Source organism: Anoplopoma fimbria, chromosome 2, assembly GCF_027596085.1.
Source record: "Anoplopoma fimbria isolate UVic2021 breed Golden Eagle Sablefish chromosome 2, Afim_UVic_2022, whole genome shotgun sequence".
NCBI classification, from domain to species: domain Eukaryota; kingdom Metazoa; phylum Chordata; class Actinopteri; order Perciformes; family Anoplopomatidae; genus Anoplopoma; species Anoplopoma fimbria.
Window position 1 is genome coordinate 8,422,695 of NC_072450.1, and position 17,460 is coordinate 8,440,154.

The 17,460-nt window shown below is 41.3% G+C and overlaps 1 protein-coding gene across 3 annotated transcripts in view; it reads right to left on the reverse strand.

Moving 5' to 3' along the window:
- Positions 1-17,460, reverse strand: part of uacab (uveal autoantigen with coiled-coil domains and ankyrin repeats b) — a 43,289-nt gene that overhangs the window by 16,225 nt on the left and 9,604 nt on the right. For 2 of the 3 annotated variants that reach the window (XM_054620156.1, XM_054620139.1), the window contains exons 2-3: positions 6,305-6,435; positions 1,951-2,039 (exon numbers count right to left, since the gene is read on the reverse strand). In XM_054620156.1, the coding sequence (XP_054476131.1) occupies positions 1,951-2,039; positions 6,305-6,435 (220 nt within the window). Of the gene's footprint in view, positions 1-1,950; positions 2,040-6,304; positions 6,436-7,068; positions 7,243-17,460 lie in introns of those variants that run through there. The other variant, XM_054620147.1, reaches the window with a different exon arrangement.

Sequence of the window (17,460 nt, forward strand, 5' to 3'; positions counted from 1 at the left end):
AGCTGGAGGCCTTGAGTTTAAATCCTAATGGAGGCAGTTAGAGATTAACAGCATGACATAAATTATGCACAATGCAATATACGATTCAGAAAGTCTACTCGATTTTACATTAAGCCAGTTTCTCTTAACCTATTCTCCCGGGTTTCAATGACAAATTCCCCTCACGGTCCATGTCAGTGCAGTGTGTTAATATTTATCAGTAGTGCCCCGACCGACCAGTAGGATGTGATAGTACAGCGACAACGAGAAATGATATCCTATTAAGTTTTTTTGAATGCCCTACAATGCTTAATCATCTCCAATATCTGAATCTGAAAGGGTGGAATAATTGTCGAAAACTCTGCTTTGGTATTGATCTGTCTACTTTGTTGAGGGAACACTTGCCGGTATAAACAATCAACTTCTTAAGCTACTTTGTAATCTTTTCCCTGCTACCTGACTTGAATACCTTCATTTTTATTGACATATTTACATTTTTGGGACAAATATATCATTTATCACTTAGTCATGCAAAGGGAACCTCTTATATATGCACCCTGAAATGGATGAGATCTAAAATATGTCAAGTGCAAACTTTACACATTCATGCTTTTTTTAAACGTCTAGAAAAGCTGCTTCATCACTGCAACACGTAGCCTTATTGTAGTTTGTTGCGTCATCTTTGCATTGCTACATGAACCTTATGTCTGAATAGTTTTTTTAAAATAGACACGAAATGCGTTCATGTCTCTTGCTCATTACGCAGCCTTATTTCACATCCCATTTAAAGATGACAATGATGAGCAGCCTTCTGCTTCTATTGATCGGCTAAAAAAGAACACTAATGAGACCAATTTTCTGCCCAACACATCTTCACCTACTTTAAAAAAGGAAACTTGGTCAGGCACAGCTGAAGTAATCTGGCTTTATGCAACATGTGATAATGTGGACATAATATCACATTAACTCAGGGTCATTGGTAAGCCCTGTGCGAACCAGATGTGAGGCACTGTTCAATGAAGTGTAAAAAGCATCCATTGCACCTTACATTATATTATTTATTTTGCACCCTCAGATAATGGAAAGAGGTGGTAGGTGTGCAGACTGTGGGTGTCCTAATCTATTTTGGTTCATGCATGTGCAGCGGCGCGTTGTGCGAAAGGGCTGGGCGATGTGAATATAGATCAGCGTGTGTGGTGATTATTAAATACTCTCTCAGCCAGTCACATGACCGGTCTAATAGCTCTGAAACAGCTCTGCCAATCACAGTTAAACAAGATAACGACAATTTAGCAAACAGAAATGGACATGAACACGAATCTACCAGAAAACACATGGGGTATGATTTGCTATAAAAAGGTAGGTACTATACGTTGATATGATTCGAACTGAAGCTATCTCAGCTTGTACGTGGGAACATAGTTTAGTAATTACTGTTACACAACAGTGTTGTACTCCAATATGTCTCAAGGACAAAACATGAGAAGCTACTTTTGCTAAAAGGAAAAGAGGCTTTGTAACTAGATGTCTCCTTGAAAAAAAAGCAGAATATGGAGTCGTAACTTATACTGCAACCGACCAATCGGACGTGAAGAGGTCTGTATAGATCTACTGTTATGAGGCGAGGTAATGACGTAAACATTGTGAGCGGCCGTGCGTAACGACACTGCGCGGTGCAGAGTTATCCTTTTGCCATCAGAGGCTGCAATGCTTTCATTAACTAAAGGAGAAGTGGGTCAAGAAACAGTCAGTAAATTATATATTTAAAAACAACAACCCTGAAGCCCCCCAGAGGTGGAAGGGCATGTGGTCGGCACTCACGGCAATGTGCTACGGTTCTGCACCTACTGTACGTGAGACCAAGGTGCACACTGTGGTTTATTTTCCATCATGGCAAAACCAGTGCACTCTTGCCGAATACTTTATATAACTACAGCTCCAGGACACTGCTTTCATCCAACCTGAACTCACCAGTGGCATCAGTCGCAGTGACATCAACACTGTGTCCCAGGATGAGATTGAGACAGTCCAGGTGTCCTCGCGTTGCAGCCAAATGAAACCTGGAAAACAAGAAGAGAGATGGAGGTAAAAAATTAGGAGAGGATAACTGGCGGAGAGAGACGTCAAAGAGTAGAGACAGCAGGGAGTAGAAGGAGAAGGGCAAGTGAAAAAGTGATAGGGTGTAAGGAGAGGGGAGGGGTGAGGGTGAAACTTAAGGACAAGTCAGGGGCTGCAAGCGGACGCCTGGCTCCTCGCTAACAGCAAGATCAGCATTCTTGAGGCAAATAACAAGAAACATCAGGGTCTGTCATGTCTCCAAGGCAACCAAGAGCTACACAAACAACGTTATCTGGCTGTATCAGCTTCACTGGTATGTACACGAGCACTACCATATAAAAAAAATATAGACCATCTGCATAAAAAGGTTGAAGAAATACCGCAGCTTCTGTTTTTGTTTTCTGTGTCCCATGTTCTTTTTTGTCTGTGAAGGCAACACCTCTGGCACTATTCTTATTGAGGGATAATTATGTTTGCATTGAAGTTTAAGAATAGTTACACATGACAATATTCATGAGTTTTGCCTGTGTGTTCACTGTCTAGTTTGAAGAATGTGATAAAACTAAAACAGCCTGAATTTTAAATAATACCATTAATTAGTCACGCAACTGATCTAAATATTATTTAATCATGAGTTTCTAGAACTTGGAAGCAATTGTCAAATTTGCATTCATGGTTAATTGTCAAAGTTTACATATTCCCTTGTTAATTGCCGACTCAATTAAACAGTTTCCCACTGAACTTGGTTGTCAACGTGTCTTTAATCATCACTTTGAATGGAAACATTTCTGTTCCCCTCCTCTGATTTAACCCACAGCAACACCGACGCCAGCAGCCATGAAGGTCTGCAGAGCACTTGTGTGTAAACCAATCTCAGTCTGTCACCCATCAAGCCACATGAGCCTGTTTATACATTAACCCTGAGGTATCTGCCAAGGAGACAGCTAGGCTGTCACCTCAACACTGCCGCGGGTATTAAAAGCCGCGTTGATGGCCTGGAGATGCGGGTTCTCTGGGGTGCAGTGGAGGGTCGTGACCTCTCGGGGCAAACAGCAGACTGGATGCAGACGAGACCTGTCCAAGTTAGGCGGATATAAGTTTTGTGAACCGCCAAGTTCATGAGCCGCAGCATTTTCCAGAAGATAACTGGAGTAATACTTTTGAACGCAGTCAAAAATACATAATTGCACGCATGAACTGGGGTTAGTGGATTTCCTCTCAACTCTGTGATGAATAAAGAATGACAAGTTGTGTGACAGTTAGCGCCACTAACTGCTGTTTAACAATGAAAATAATGTATCTGCAACTATATTATGACTAAATACAAGAAACTAAACACAGATTTGATTTGAGGAGAAGTAAATCAATTAAAATAGTTGTGATCTGCTCAGCTTAGACTGCTAAAAAAACAACAACTAAGAAACCGACTCAACAGCTAGATGTTGGAAACTGTTTTTAAATTGTGGGGATGTATACTGCTTACCCAGCTGGCGGCCTCAGTAAAACGGTTTTAGATACATTTTGTTTAACTAATGGGTCTGGCTTTAAGAGAGCACATGGCATTTCATCGTCACACCTGCTCCTTGGGCGGTTTCAGGTCGACAGTCTACAGGATATGGTTGCTATTTTTAGAGAGTGGACAGGGGAAGAGTAAACCAGAGAGTATATGCTGGTAGCTGAACCATATACAGCGTACGATGATGTGTGTCTCTAAAGGCACGGTAGTCAAAATACTGTGGCTGCTGCAGCTTCAAATGCCACGCAATTAATTCCGTCACACTTTCTCAATCACTGCTGCACATTGTTTTAAGAAGTCTACATATCTTCTGATGCATTTACGTGCCATCACGACCAACATTCATAGTATCAAAGCTAGACGTCCCCGTTTGGTCAGACTTACTCTAGGAGCAGCATTATTTAATCAGTGACTATGTGCATTATCAAAGTGGTCACTCATAAAGAACACACTGACTTATCATCCATTTCTGCAGTACCGTTTTCAGAAAATAAGCTTTCAGCTCCAAACAGCAAACAAAAGGTCAACAACTAGCTGGAGACATTTTGATAAACATTTAGTGAGCTTGAGACTCATATTTTTCTCAGGAGTTGGTGGAAAATAAACCACAGCTAGAATGTTGAAGGAATGAGTCCTAAAACCCAGATATGAGTGAGCATTTTTGTCCCTCTTCTGGAAGCCAATGTTTTTCTTGAAAGGGTTTTTTGGTTAGATGCCTGAAATAATGTTTGCGATTAACACAAGCTAAAGAGGATTTTAACATTTTGTTCTAAGATACAAAATATGTTAAATTTGAAGCGTCTAATTGTCTTGCCAAAAATGAGACTACAAAAAGGTCATCACGGGTACCAGCCCGCCTTCACAGCCTTGTTGTGTAAACATCGCGCTCATGTGACCATGTTGTCATTTGTTTATAGCTTGACATAAGCTTTTTACTTCTGACGATTGCGCTCTTGCTTCAAAAATCCCAAAAGGTGGTGTTCGTTTGTGAAGACTATCTCGCTGAATAAAACATGTAAGTATCATTAACAATTGTTTGCCACAAATCATATTTTCTGGAATAATCCAAAGGACGAGGAAAGCAGTGGGATACTAACATCTGGGGCTGTCCCAGAATGAACTCCATTGGACAGAGGCAGGATAATGAACATGCTGCTTTAAAGAAAACACACTTTTGCTTTAACAGTTTGTAATTAGTTCCCCCACAGACGTCCATGATTACAAGACATCGCCATCAGCAGTTCCTCCGCTAGCTTTCTGCAGAGGCCAGAGAGCCATGGACACGTGTTAGTCTGTGTGTGGCCCACTGAACTAAAAGTAGACCTGCTGAGTTGAGATTGTGGTTCACTTTTGTTTTGGGTAGACTGGACCGGCATACGCGTGACCCGTTTCCATAAATGTTCAATGTGTGGATTTTATAGTTAACTCGCTGTGGTGTGTCCGCCCTGCATGGGGAACACCAAATGATGAGCATGACTCAGTTTGTGAACAACAACCTCCGCAGCCACCGGATTTAGTTCTGACAAATTCTAGCACCTTATTATGAGACCAGGCATTTATCAGGTTGTGTGTGTAATTGTGCTTATTTGCAAACATGCATGTATACAATCATTGGTCTGTGCAATGGTGCCATGACAGAATTTCACACACTGCTGAAAATACTCGGCAACTTTGCTGCCTGGATTTGTGGCTCCATAGTTTTATGCTTTAACAAAGCCTTTATCAAAATAAACCTGAAGCACAAGCCAGAAACCAGAGACTTCTTCATATATCTAGGATTAAACTGAGGGCGCCGGGGCCTCCCAAAATGCTGGTGTTGGAATCTGGTTACATTTAGCAACAAAACAAAGTACCTGCTTTTTTAAACTGCTCAATGCATTGTTTTACCATTATGCCATTACGGACCAAAACAAAAAGGTCTGTGTGTGATACCTGAAATATCTGTGGTCATGCAAAAATCAAAAACGATTCCCTTGTACATGTTTAATTTGGGATGACCTACTTTTCTCCCTGCACCTTCCAGCTACTTCCTGTCCTATCTTATAGTCTTTCTAATGAAACCTTGTGAGGGATGTAAAACAAAAACAACCAAAAACCTGAGGTCGTCCCTGAAAAATTCCTACCAGACAAAACATGGTCCTTAAAGATGTCAACTGATCCTCATAATATCCTGCAGCTGGGCGAATATGTATTACTTTGTGTTGCAAGCACCACAGTGGATCAGATCTGGATCTACAGGGGGTCATTTCCTGTGGGGACTACATAAACAGCCTCCAGCCAATGTGGTTGAGCCTTCAGTGGCCACAAACATTTTTTGTACCAACTCCCACGATGACCTCCAGTCAGATGGACACTAAAAGAGACATTTATGGACATAAAAATTGACTCATACTGATGACTCATGCAAGCTGGGTGAAGTTTTAAAGGTTGACATTGTGCGACAGGGTCATCATAGTTACAGGAAATTTGGGGAGGAGGCAATTGTTGGTTTTTTTAGGAGTCATGCAGGGTGACTTGGAAGCAAGAGGTTACATTTATTTTGTAAGAGTGACCTTATTGTGAAGAAACTCCCATCAATAGAAGTTTTATCTGGGAAACCACAACAATGTTTGGAATGTGTGATGCTCAGCACTTTTACAGTTGCAAATGTAAAAAAGGCTTGGTAGTAGTAGCAACAATCAAGAGAAACGTAGCATGTGTAACATACTGAATATGGATGTGTGTATGTCTGTAGATGTTCTGTTTACTTACGCTGAGCGTCCTTCCACGTCCAGCTTGGTGGGGATGATGCCCTTCTTGCTGAGAACGGCGGCCACCTTGTCCACCTCGCTCCGTTCCACGGCCTTCATCAGCCGATCATCATACTTGTTCCAGTCTGTGTTCTGACAATGAAGACAGTGAACTTTCAGACATGCAGGATGTTTGACCAGTATTTACCAAACCAAATAGCTAAACAAATATTTGACCAAACGCCTTCTCAGTTTAAATGTAGTTTCCAGGTCTTCTAGCTGACGAATAAATGCAACAGTGACATATGCATATGACACACTGGCATTGTAGTTTGTCCTTTTGTAGTACAATAACAGACTTAAGCTAAAGCAGAATGAGCCAAGAATGTGCTGTGCTGCAGTTTCACCAAGCCCCCCCCCCCCCCCCACCCTCATGAGTGACAGATACAAAGCATGGGAACAGAGGACTTTTAAGGCTCACTGTTAGTGGGCTGTTTTATACTGGAAGTAAAAAATGAAGAGAGGACACGAGTACAAATGATGACCTTAACGGAGTTTCAAACACAAGCAATGTGAATGTACCCAGCAGCAATACACTGAAACCACACAATAAGAAAATAATGAAACCATACACACATCATTTTGACAACATCATGTACAATATAATATAATCACTTTGTTAAATCACAACTTTCAAGTAACTCAATTAGTAGACAAAGGCATACTAACAGAACAGTAACCATAGAAACAGATTGCGGTGACAAACTGAAACCAATGAATACCTACAAAGTGCATGGAGGTGCATTTCAGCCAGCGGCTCATCTTTGGTGAGTGGAGCTGGTCCTTGCACCGCGCTACCGAAAAAGTTGCCAGGGTTCCGGTTTACAAAAGCAAAAACTAAGAGAAAAAAAAGTGTATAAAAAAAGTCTCTCGGTGCACTCAACCAGTGAGTACAACAAAAAAAAAGGACGAGAAGACAGAAGGGTGACAGCCTCTACTGCAGTGGGGGTCCTCTTATCGAAGGCTCAACCTCTCGAGTTTCCCTCACTTGAGGCAGAAGAGTGTATTTGGCAGGATTTTCTAAGCATTCCTGTGTTGCTCACAGGCTCTGCCTGTAACTTCATCACTGCACAGCAGTTTAGTTGATTGTTAAAGGGAGGAGAAGGAGGAGTGAGAGGAGGAAGGAATGGAGGTGGAGAAGCAGTAGGGCCAGCCCTGCCAGCCCTGGGACCTGCCCTGGCCGGCAACTGCAACTCCTCCTCTGGGGGGAGAGTCAGCTCAGCCTGGCTACCTCTCGCCTCCTCCCAAGTGCCTCCCCCTCTTTTCTCGCCTTTATCCTCAAACCTTCTGTTCGGCTCAGTCTCTTTTTGTTTTGGTAATCTTCCTCTTCTTCTCTGGATTGTTCTCTATGTATAAAAGCTGCAAGCTACTTGCTGAACAAGCTGTGACTAAAGAGCTCCTCTCTTTGCCTCTCCTCTCCTCTATCAGTGGTCTCCAGCGTCTTCACCCCACCAAATGGCAAGTCAGTCAGGCTCAGTGGGGTAAATATGTGAGCTCTCCCAGGTTTAAAATATCACCCCCTCCCCGGTAAACAGCGGTGGTGCAGACAGCGCTGCAGACTGGTTACCTCTTTATTTTTTGACCCTCCAACCTTTCTGTAGTGACTGATAGGAAGACAGGGGCTAAGAATACATTCTGGACATGCCTGCACCGTGAGTAATGGCTTTAGTGTCTATCACCACTGCCAGCATGAAACAAGGCCAGCCAAAAAGACCTTGCTTACATCGCCACCCCCCACCATGCTCCCTGCTTGCCTCCATCTGAAAATATTAATGTCAGAGGGGGATTAGGGCTTGCACATTTGAAGTGGTCTTGGCACTGACCCCGACAGGACACCACGGGCCCCGAGAGCTGCTGTTAACCCATCCATCTAAAGAGGGTGGTGTTGCTCCAAAGCCCCCTGATCCGGGGTTCACGGTAGCAAGGTTAGATGTCAGCCTTTTTAAAAACCAGCTGCCTGAGACTGCAGCCCCACCGAAAACTACAACTACACCGCCTCTTTGCTTACACACAAAACAAACACTGCAAAAGCACATGTGTCCCTTTAATTAGGTAAAAAAAAAAAATTGGGTACAGAGACAGCAACCCAAGGACCCGTTTAATTTACACACTGCATCAGCTCGTTGTGGCCTCGTGTTACGGTCCGCTGCCAGACTGGCGTTGAGCGGCACTGATATCCACAAACATGCAAAAAAAGTCCTCCTCCGCATGACATGTCATTTGAAGAAGTAGGTGTCAACTTACGAAAGCTGCTCAGCCTAGCATAGAGACAAAGGCGCCAATGGCATCCAGCCACGCAGCATACTGGACATCGGTCACTTAAATATCTTACATGAGCGTGCTGGTGTGCGTGTGTGTATTTGTTTGGGAATATGTTAATGTACTAGTTAATGGTAGGGCTGCTAGCAAGTAAAAGTTTCCACTGCAGTAGTCACGCACTTACTGGCTAAATCAAATATCATGATAGGCTTTAAAGTATGGCTTGATCAATAAAGTGATATTGATTATTGCTGCCAATATTTGGTCTAAACTATTTGTGATTTTTATGGAATATGAAAGCCTTTTTCATTTTATTCAGAGTTGTTAAATGATCTAAACTTGAATCACCTGACTGCAGCCTTAAAGACCTGGGAAGATGACGACGAGAACACATGACGATATCTAGTTTCATATCATGTTGTGAATATGATGTCAATGCTATTGCCCTGCTTCACTTTCATACGTTGGAATGGTGATAACAAATCAGGCAAAAAGTTTATTTCAGGCTAAAAGTTTATTTTAAAAACACTGAGCTCAACCACATTTGATCGGAGGTCGGTCTGGGTAGGGATAAAAGATAAAGATAAAATCTTTTAATATTTTAGTTTCTAGAGATTTTTATAAGCTTTAAATTCAATTTGTTGTAGCTTTACATGCAAAAGGTTTTATCAAAACCAAAATATTGCACCGAACATTTTTATTCTCGTACTTTTTTCTTTTTGATTTCTTTTGTCATTCAAATATTTAGATAAGATGTTTTTTTATTTGATCGTAGATGTTTAGCAGGAACAGTACATTGTTTTAAAATGATCATGCTAACATCTTTTAAAGTACAGCTGAGGCTGATGGAAATAGCATTGATTTTGTTAGTATTCGGTCATAAACCAAAATAATTGTACAAAATTTTATGACAATCCATCCAATAGTTGTGCAGATATTTCACTCAAACCCCCCAAAAAAGTAAACTTCATTGTGCATAGGATTCATCCTCTGGGCACCATGACTTCTACAAATGTTAAATTGTAGATATATTTAAGTTTCTTTCCTTTCCATTCCTTTAAGCAATCCACTGAAGGGCAACAAAAGGTAAATTATTATCTTATAATATTTGTAATATTCTCCGTTTGTGCACAAATGCTGGTACTAAAGGGCAAAAAGGACACAAACTGGCCTGAACTATTAGCGTCACCTGATTGCATCGCATTGTTTACTGTGATGTCGGTGCTGAAACGATATTCAACCCTCGTGGCGTGCAACTGAAACAAACACATTACCTAAAGTTTCTATTTAAACACAGTGACCTTGAGGACAAAACGGTGGATGTGCCAGTTCAGGCTTCTACCTGTCCACACAGATTATTCTGGGTGTCAGTTAGAGGCCGTTGTCCTCTTCAGTTCAGGTTTTCCATCACTGTCTACAGACTGTAATTCTTTCCAACACCTCAGTTTCCTGCCTCTCTCTCTCAGCTCCTGGCCAGACTGATGGGTCTCTAATGTCCTCACAGATGAAATCACCAGCAGGAAATATCTAACTGGTCATCTGATAACAGACCAAAGCCAAGACCAAAACATAAAGCTGTGTGCCAATATGTCAGGTGATAGTGGTGTCAGATGCCAAACTGCAGTTACTCGAGTGGTTTTATACGATTATGATTATGGGGGATGTTCGTGAGAGCAGCAGACATCTGTGAAGTGACATTATGTCATGAAATGTAAACCTTTGACATTTTAGGGGCGAAGTGGATAGCTATCTGGAAGTACAGACCTTTTGCAGAACTTACTTTCTTATCTATTAGTATCTTAAATAAGGGGTGAAAGTTATGTTATTGGTTGCTGAACTCACTCCTTCTGTTCATGCTGGCCATTAAAGGGATACAAACTTATATAAGAGAGGAAAAAACAAGTCCTGCTCCTGTGAAAGCAATTCATTCAAAAATCTGAAGCCAATGTGAGGTTTCAGCAAATGTCATAATCAAATTCTCAGAACTGCCAATGACAAAGCATGCTACTTCTATCTAATTCAAATCTTATCTCGCCATTTTTTATCATCCTGCCACTGTTAAGCTATGAATCGGTTGCAGAACATGGCAGAGAACTTTTACTGCATGTGTTCATCTGTTAGCCTCAGTTAGCACAGCATTTCCATCTGTGTTCACAGTGTAAGACAGTGAAGCGATAAAAACAATATGTCCTGTTTAATGAGAAACGAATCAGAGTCTACAACCGTGCTCTGTGAGGCCAGACTTAGATATAGTGGTGCTTGAAGCTAAAAGCTAACGCCAACAATGCTAACATGCTTATGTTTTTTTCCATGTCCACCAACTAACTTTATTGTGTTCGCATGGTAACATTTCCTAATCAGCATTAAAAGTACAGCATAGGCTGATGGGAATGGTACTAGTTTTGCCGGTATTTTGTAATAAAAAAATATAATGGATAAATAAAAAAAGAATTTACCTGATAGTGGCTCTAGTTTTATCCTGAGTGGCGCATGAATGTCTGAACCAAATTTGCCCTCATTAACAGATTCACTGAATATCTATGTTAACTTATGATGTACTGTATGTTGGGTTTCTTTTTTGGTATGAGGTAAAAATTCCAAAGCAAATAACTGAAAGCAGTTCAAACTCAAGCATAAAATCCTTACAATACTTCAAGTTTATGAAGAGGCCCAAACATTACATCTGTTTTTATTTTTTTTTAACATTTTACCCCTTTATATACCTGTTTGTGACATTAAAATATCTGCATGCTGTGTGAATATCTCAGTGACGAGCGGATCTATTGGTGCATTGAAAAGCCAAAACTGGAGCTGCATCAATGAGAACAGAGCTCGACTGTTTCACAAGAATGTGAATTACGTAATAAACGCAGTAACAAATCAAAACGTCTTTCCTGTTACTGATTGCCTATAAAAATCATATTTCTTTTCTGTGTCAGTCATTCCTCTTAAAGCCGCCGAGTAGCAGTCAATATGAATTCAGTGTGAAACATTTAAAAAGACGACGTTCTCTCTCTCCCTCGTCAAAATACCCCCCTCTTACAATCAGCAGGTTTTCTGGGCATGCTGTTAGCTGTAGCAGTTTCACACCTCAGACCTGCCACATACGCTCGTCTGATGTGTGACGATAGACCTGTGAATAACGTGGTGAATGTGCAACTGTCTGGACATGTAGAGGGTAGGTATAAAAAAATAAAAGAGATTCTGAGAGATCAACAAATGTGTAAATGAACAAGACAGAGGGATAAGAAGGTAACAAGATGTAGCATGCTTGCAGTCGATCTGTCATTATGGGACAGGAAAACTGATGCTCTGAGTGAAAGCCCCTTTTGAAACGGGCCAAACCCCTTCGCTGACGGTTCAGGCCAGGTGTCAAGAGGAAAGAGGCGCTCTGTTTTTGGTATGTACACGAGGCACACGCTGCATATCTGCGTAGCTGCTAAACACAGGACCACTCTTGCTGGGCAGAGTACGGACTGGATGCAGCGGGACAGACAGACGGACACGCCCTCTAGTGGTTTATAGACAAATAACAGGTCCAATTCACTAAAGTCGATTTGTATCCTGGACACAGAGGATGGTCATCTTCACTGTTGATGCTTTCTATTCAAGATAATCCTTTTTCTCTCTGCATTGTCAATACTTCAGTAGTCAAACCGCTATATGCTGTTAAGGGGGTTTTAAGCTAATTATTCTTATGAATAGAGTTGGGTTGATTTATGTTTTTCTGGTTTGGCCAGATGTCCGAGTTTAAACCGATTTGGTTCATGTGAACCAGCTAAACCGGCATTTGTTATAACAACATGTTGAGGCAAATTAAAGAGTTACCTGCATCAGCAACCTGTGCCGACGGCTTCACGCCTTTAAATCCAACTTGTATTGCATTAGTAATATCAAAACAAGAAACCGTGATAAATGGAGCCTCTAGTGACTGACAGGCCGTTTAGAAAAGGTGGGAGGGGGGTGAGGGCGCTCATGGGGCACGTTGTGTTTGTTTACACTAAAGCTCATGTGTTCTTTGGGTGACGAGAATGAAAACTACCCTAATGTGGCAAAATTTTGATTTGTAGCTGACCAAGGAAAAAAAAAAAACAAGCGAACTTCAGTCACGGCGCTCTCATTCGTGGGCTCTCTCAGTAACATTTCACTCGTGAGCGGCTGCTGAGACACATATCGGTAGAACGGTTCCATCCGGTGTCTAGCTTAATGTCAAACACCGGCCCGACCGTACTTAGAAATGATTTTGCAAGTTAAGTGCGAATTTGTAAGACTAACAGACAAGTTTAAGGGGCCATCCTGCTCTAGTCTCTCTGCAGCTATGAGTGCCAGCTAAAATTACTGTGTAAATACTTGAAGGAGTTGCACTCTCATCCACGGGGAGATGCCGTTGCTCACTGACAATTTTGTGGAAGCTGTGGAAAAAATCTACAGCAAGCCACTGCTGATAGCAAGCAGAATGTACATATAACAAACAAGTATTTGTCATGTGACTAGTGACAAGCGCCTATAAAAAGCATTAAATGCCTGGGACTTTTTCCATGTCTTACAATTAATCTTAATAAATGTGCATTTATTGTATTGCAAGTAGCTATATAGAACGCACTTTCACTGATTGCACCAGAATGGACTCTCTGATAAATTAACAATCTAAATCATCACCAGTTTGATCAATTATTTTATGCCGTTGCATGATGAGAATGATAAAAAATTTGATGAAAAGTGCCAATTAGAGAAGAATACATAGAATTTCCGAATACGTCTCACAATAAAGTAAGGTCGTTTATAAGGAAATGGAGAAAGAGCAGGCTGTCCTCAAATACTGATAAAAACTGATAACATAGGTCTGTTTTATGATAGTTGTGTTAAGCCCGAGCCTGTTAAAAACTGGGAAATTCCTGTCGACCCCCTTAAGATATCTTTACTTGTGTTGCCCAGAGATTGAAAATGGAGACAAGTTGGTCCAGCTGCTGGGTCACACCATTTTAGACGACTTATGACCCAGAGGGCAAAGCCTTTCCTTGCTATTTTCTACTACTTCCGCCACCCGTTGCTAGGGGAAGGAGATCATGTTTCCAGTCGCCCAAACCCTGTGAACTTTGCCCCTGCCAACTCCCCAGGAAAGACAGTTTTCACAGGTTCATGAAAAACAAGAAGGCCATAATATGGAGTCTGAACGACAGTTCTAGAAAGACGATGGTGGTTTTGATGCCAGATATCTCAAATCGCTTCGTTATCATTTCATATCTGAAAATTCAATTATTGAATCTGGACAAAACCCCTCTTGAGGTAATGCTTTCTCATCTCTGCTGCCTTTATCCCAAATGGATTAGGAGGAATATTCTGGACCACTAATGTGTTTTTCAGAACTTTAGAGCTTATTGAAGAACAGTATTGAGTTTCTAAAAAATAATGAGATAAGATAGTTATATATCAAACATGTAACATTACAAATAAGAAATCCAAAGGATAATAACCAAAAAAATAAACAGTAAACATATACAGGAAATAAAAAAAACTGAAATAAAGAAACATTAGATGTTAGACGAATATAAGATTGTGAAGATGATAAACATTTGACGGCTAAACCTCGGCATGATACTGTTGCCAATGTGAGCATGTTAACACACTGACATTAGCATTAAGCTAGAAGCATTTGTCAAAGTAATGATTTAATTCCAATTTTTTTTTTGCAAACTTCATTTTGAAGGCGCCAGATCTGTACCCGTTTTGTATGAGGTTAAAAATACCAATTTCCTGTAAAATGTCAGCAGCGTCGCTAGCAATCATTGAAACAGCCCTGTCCCGCGGGGGGGGAGAATTAAAAACAAGCAGGGTTGTGGACTTTGGCTGTAGATGATGCTGGTGTGGCTGATATTATTGCAGCTGGTATGATGAAGTAGAGATAAAAGAACAGGGCAGACACAGATCCATGGGGCTATGAGATTATTTCCAATCAGCTGGACAGGAGCCATTTAGATCTCTAATGGAGAAACACTACTGTAAATTGACAAGATGATAAAAAAAAAAAAAAAAAACACCATTAAAATTAGCATTTTCAGTGCCATGAGAGACGGTAAGAGAATATAGACACTGCTGAATGCGACACAGACAGAGTAATCTGTATGAACACGGATGTCTACCACCCGTGTTTATACATGTGACAGTGGTACTTCAATGTTAATGTGGCTGAAGGGAATGTTGTGAGGAATGAAGGCTGGTTCTTTTTTTAAAAATCTCATCTCAAGAAAAATGATGAGGCAACATAAGGGCAAAATACCACAAGAGTCTTTTGTCTTACACGGCCATATTTGGTTAAATGAGGAGCTCTTCGGGCATGCTGGTACTTGGGCACAAACAGTGGTGATGATGCTTGTTTGGCAAGCACTTGCAATTCATCGCACACCCCCACACAAGGAATGTGACTGGAGGGTTGGTCAAATGGACTAGGCTTCACGAAAAACATGCATAAACTAAAAACTATTTCCCCATAGTCTTATGGAATGTGTTAAAACAATGGTGGCTCAAAGTCTGAAAATGACTTTCATTTTCTATGTGGTTAGTATCAGTAAACACAGCCCATAAGATCTCATCTGATCTAATCGTATATGTAGAGAATTATGTTTATGGAATAATGATTAAGAAAACAAAATATTCAAGTGTAGAAAATGTCTTTTGAGCTGCTTTATTAAAGTCCTGAAAACAACACTTTGACTGCTACGGTGACAGATAACCATCAGGTAAATACAGAGCAGGTAGTGACTTGCACCCTTCGATAAGTCAGAAGCTCCACCTAGTCTTTCCTATGACCACGCAGGTCTTCCTGTAAACGTCTGCTTCCACCTCTCAAAATGCCTTTATTATATGTTGACCTTTATAATTATGATCTTTATAAATCAGCAACATCACAATCAACTCTGCTGCACTTTGTGTTTCTCGGCAAAACTCGCTCGACAGTAGGAGCCCGCAGTGGTGTTGAAAACAAAAAAGGCACTATTTGGCTCCACCATCACGCTGGGGGCAGCGTGAGTTTTGCAAAAAGTTTGAAAAAGTTTTACAGACTTCGACCTTGTCTAATCCGCAGAGAGACAAAAAAGTACAACCACACACGGAGCACAGCTTGGTGAGGCTTAGGCTGAGCCGTTACACAGCAGTTTGTCCCTCATCAGCAGAATCTTTGTGCTCCTGTTGCTCAGCATGCCTGACTGTACATATACACATGTTGGTGTGTGTGTGTGTGTGTGTGTGTGTGTGTGTGTGTGTGTGTGTGTGTGTGTGTGTGTGTGTGTGTGTGTGTGTGTGTGTGTGTGTGTGTGTGCGTTTGGCCGATATCCGCCACAGCCCACCCTAAAGTCAGTCAATAAGCTCAGCCTCCTCCCACATGACAACCTCCCTCATCCTTGGTAATCTCTCCATCACTAGCCCTACACAGTTCAAATTACACATATACAGTCAGCCAACTGCATGGTCCACCCTGTAATAAGACATAACAAAACACACAAGATGCAAACAAACACGGACATGCACGGCCACCACACACACACTCTTAGGGTCTCTCACAGAGCGAGCTCCCTGCCTGGGAACACCGGCGGACAACACTGCTGGGATGACCTCATGGCTGCCCCCATGGAGCCAGACTTTAATCCTAAAAACACAGACTGTCACGCTCCCACCTCCTCTGCAGCCAACACAACGTCCAGCCTAAAACAAACTTCTGCTGATCCTGTCTGAGAGTTGGCCTCCTACAGTGAATATAAGTCAAATGGCCGTGTGAACAAATAGATATAACACTGAGGAAGACAACTGGTTATTTTTTTCAGATAAATACAAACAGAAAGAATGGAGATTTCCGTTGGTCCTTCGTTCCAAACAAGATATCAAGCAGCACTACAGACTGCTATGAAATTTGATATATGTATTCATCTACCCCTTCATCAGGGCCAAAATTTCCAAAAACAATCAAAACCAACTGTTACAGGCAGACTGCCATGACATTAAAATCCTATTTATACTAAGGCGGGTTCCGTGGGGCTCCCTGCTGTTTCTTTCAGAGTGAATAAAAAAGAAGCTTTGTTAGCTTCTGTTTTACAGTAAGGAACATCTAGCAAAGCCATTTCCACCACAACCATTCTGCTTTCTTTATCAGAGTGAATGAAACAACGTCAATCACAAAGAAAATGAAAGAATGTGAACAGTTATTGTGGGGAATAAAATAAAACGACTACACGGCCTGATCCGTTCGACTCCTATTATGTCGCGAGTAAAACAAGCTTCACTGTGCACATTCCTGCTTCCCAGAGGATGAACCATTTCCAATTTGGACACTCCACAAGTTTCCCTCTCGCACGCGGTCGAGCTAAAATGTCAGTTTTGCACACAAGGTAAAACCCACTGTAAGATATAAACCTTTACGATATAACTAACATTGCAGCCTCTATGAGCCACCAGCGGAGCTTAAAACTATTAGTCTTATTCATACCGAGACAACATCATTTACCACTTCAGTCCAATCGCAAGCCAGTCATTTCTCTTTACTTTAAGTGTTTGGTTTAATAGTGTTGATGCCATTTCAGTCAATGCAATATATAAATATATATATATATAAAAATCGATAAATATTCTGGGTGATGCAATTTCAGAAATGAAATCTTTAGCTTATGTGCGATGAAGTGAGAGACGGATTTTATGACTGTACAGTTCACTGTTGTGGATGAATGGGAAAATGTTTTTTAATGGTAAAATTGGGTACAGTGTGTTCTCTTGTATTCATGTGTGACAGCAGCCTTTTGCTCCATTGTATAGCTTGAACATCTTCCTGGCAGGGCAGCAAAGCAGACCAGCAATTTAGTCTGACAGGCGCAT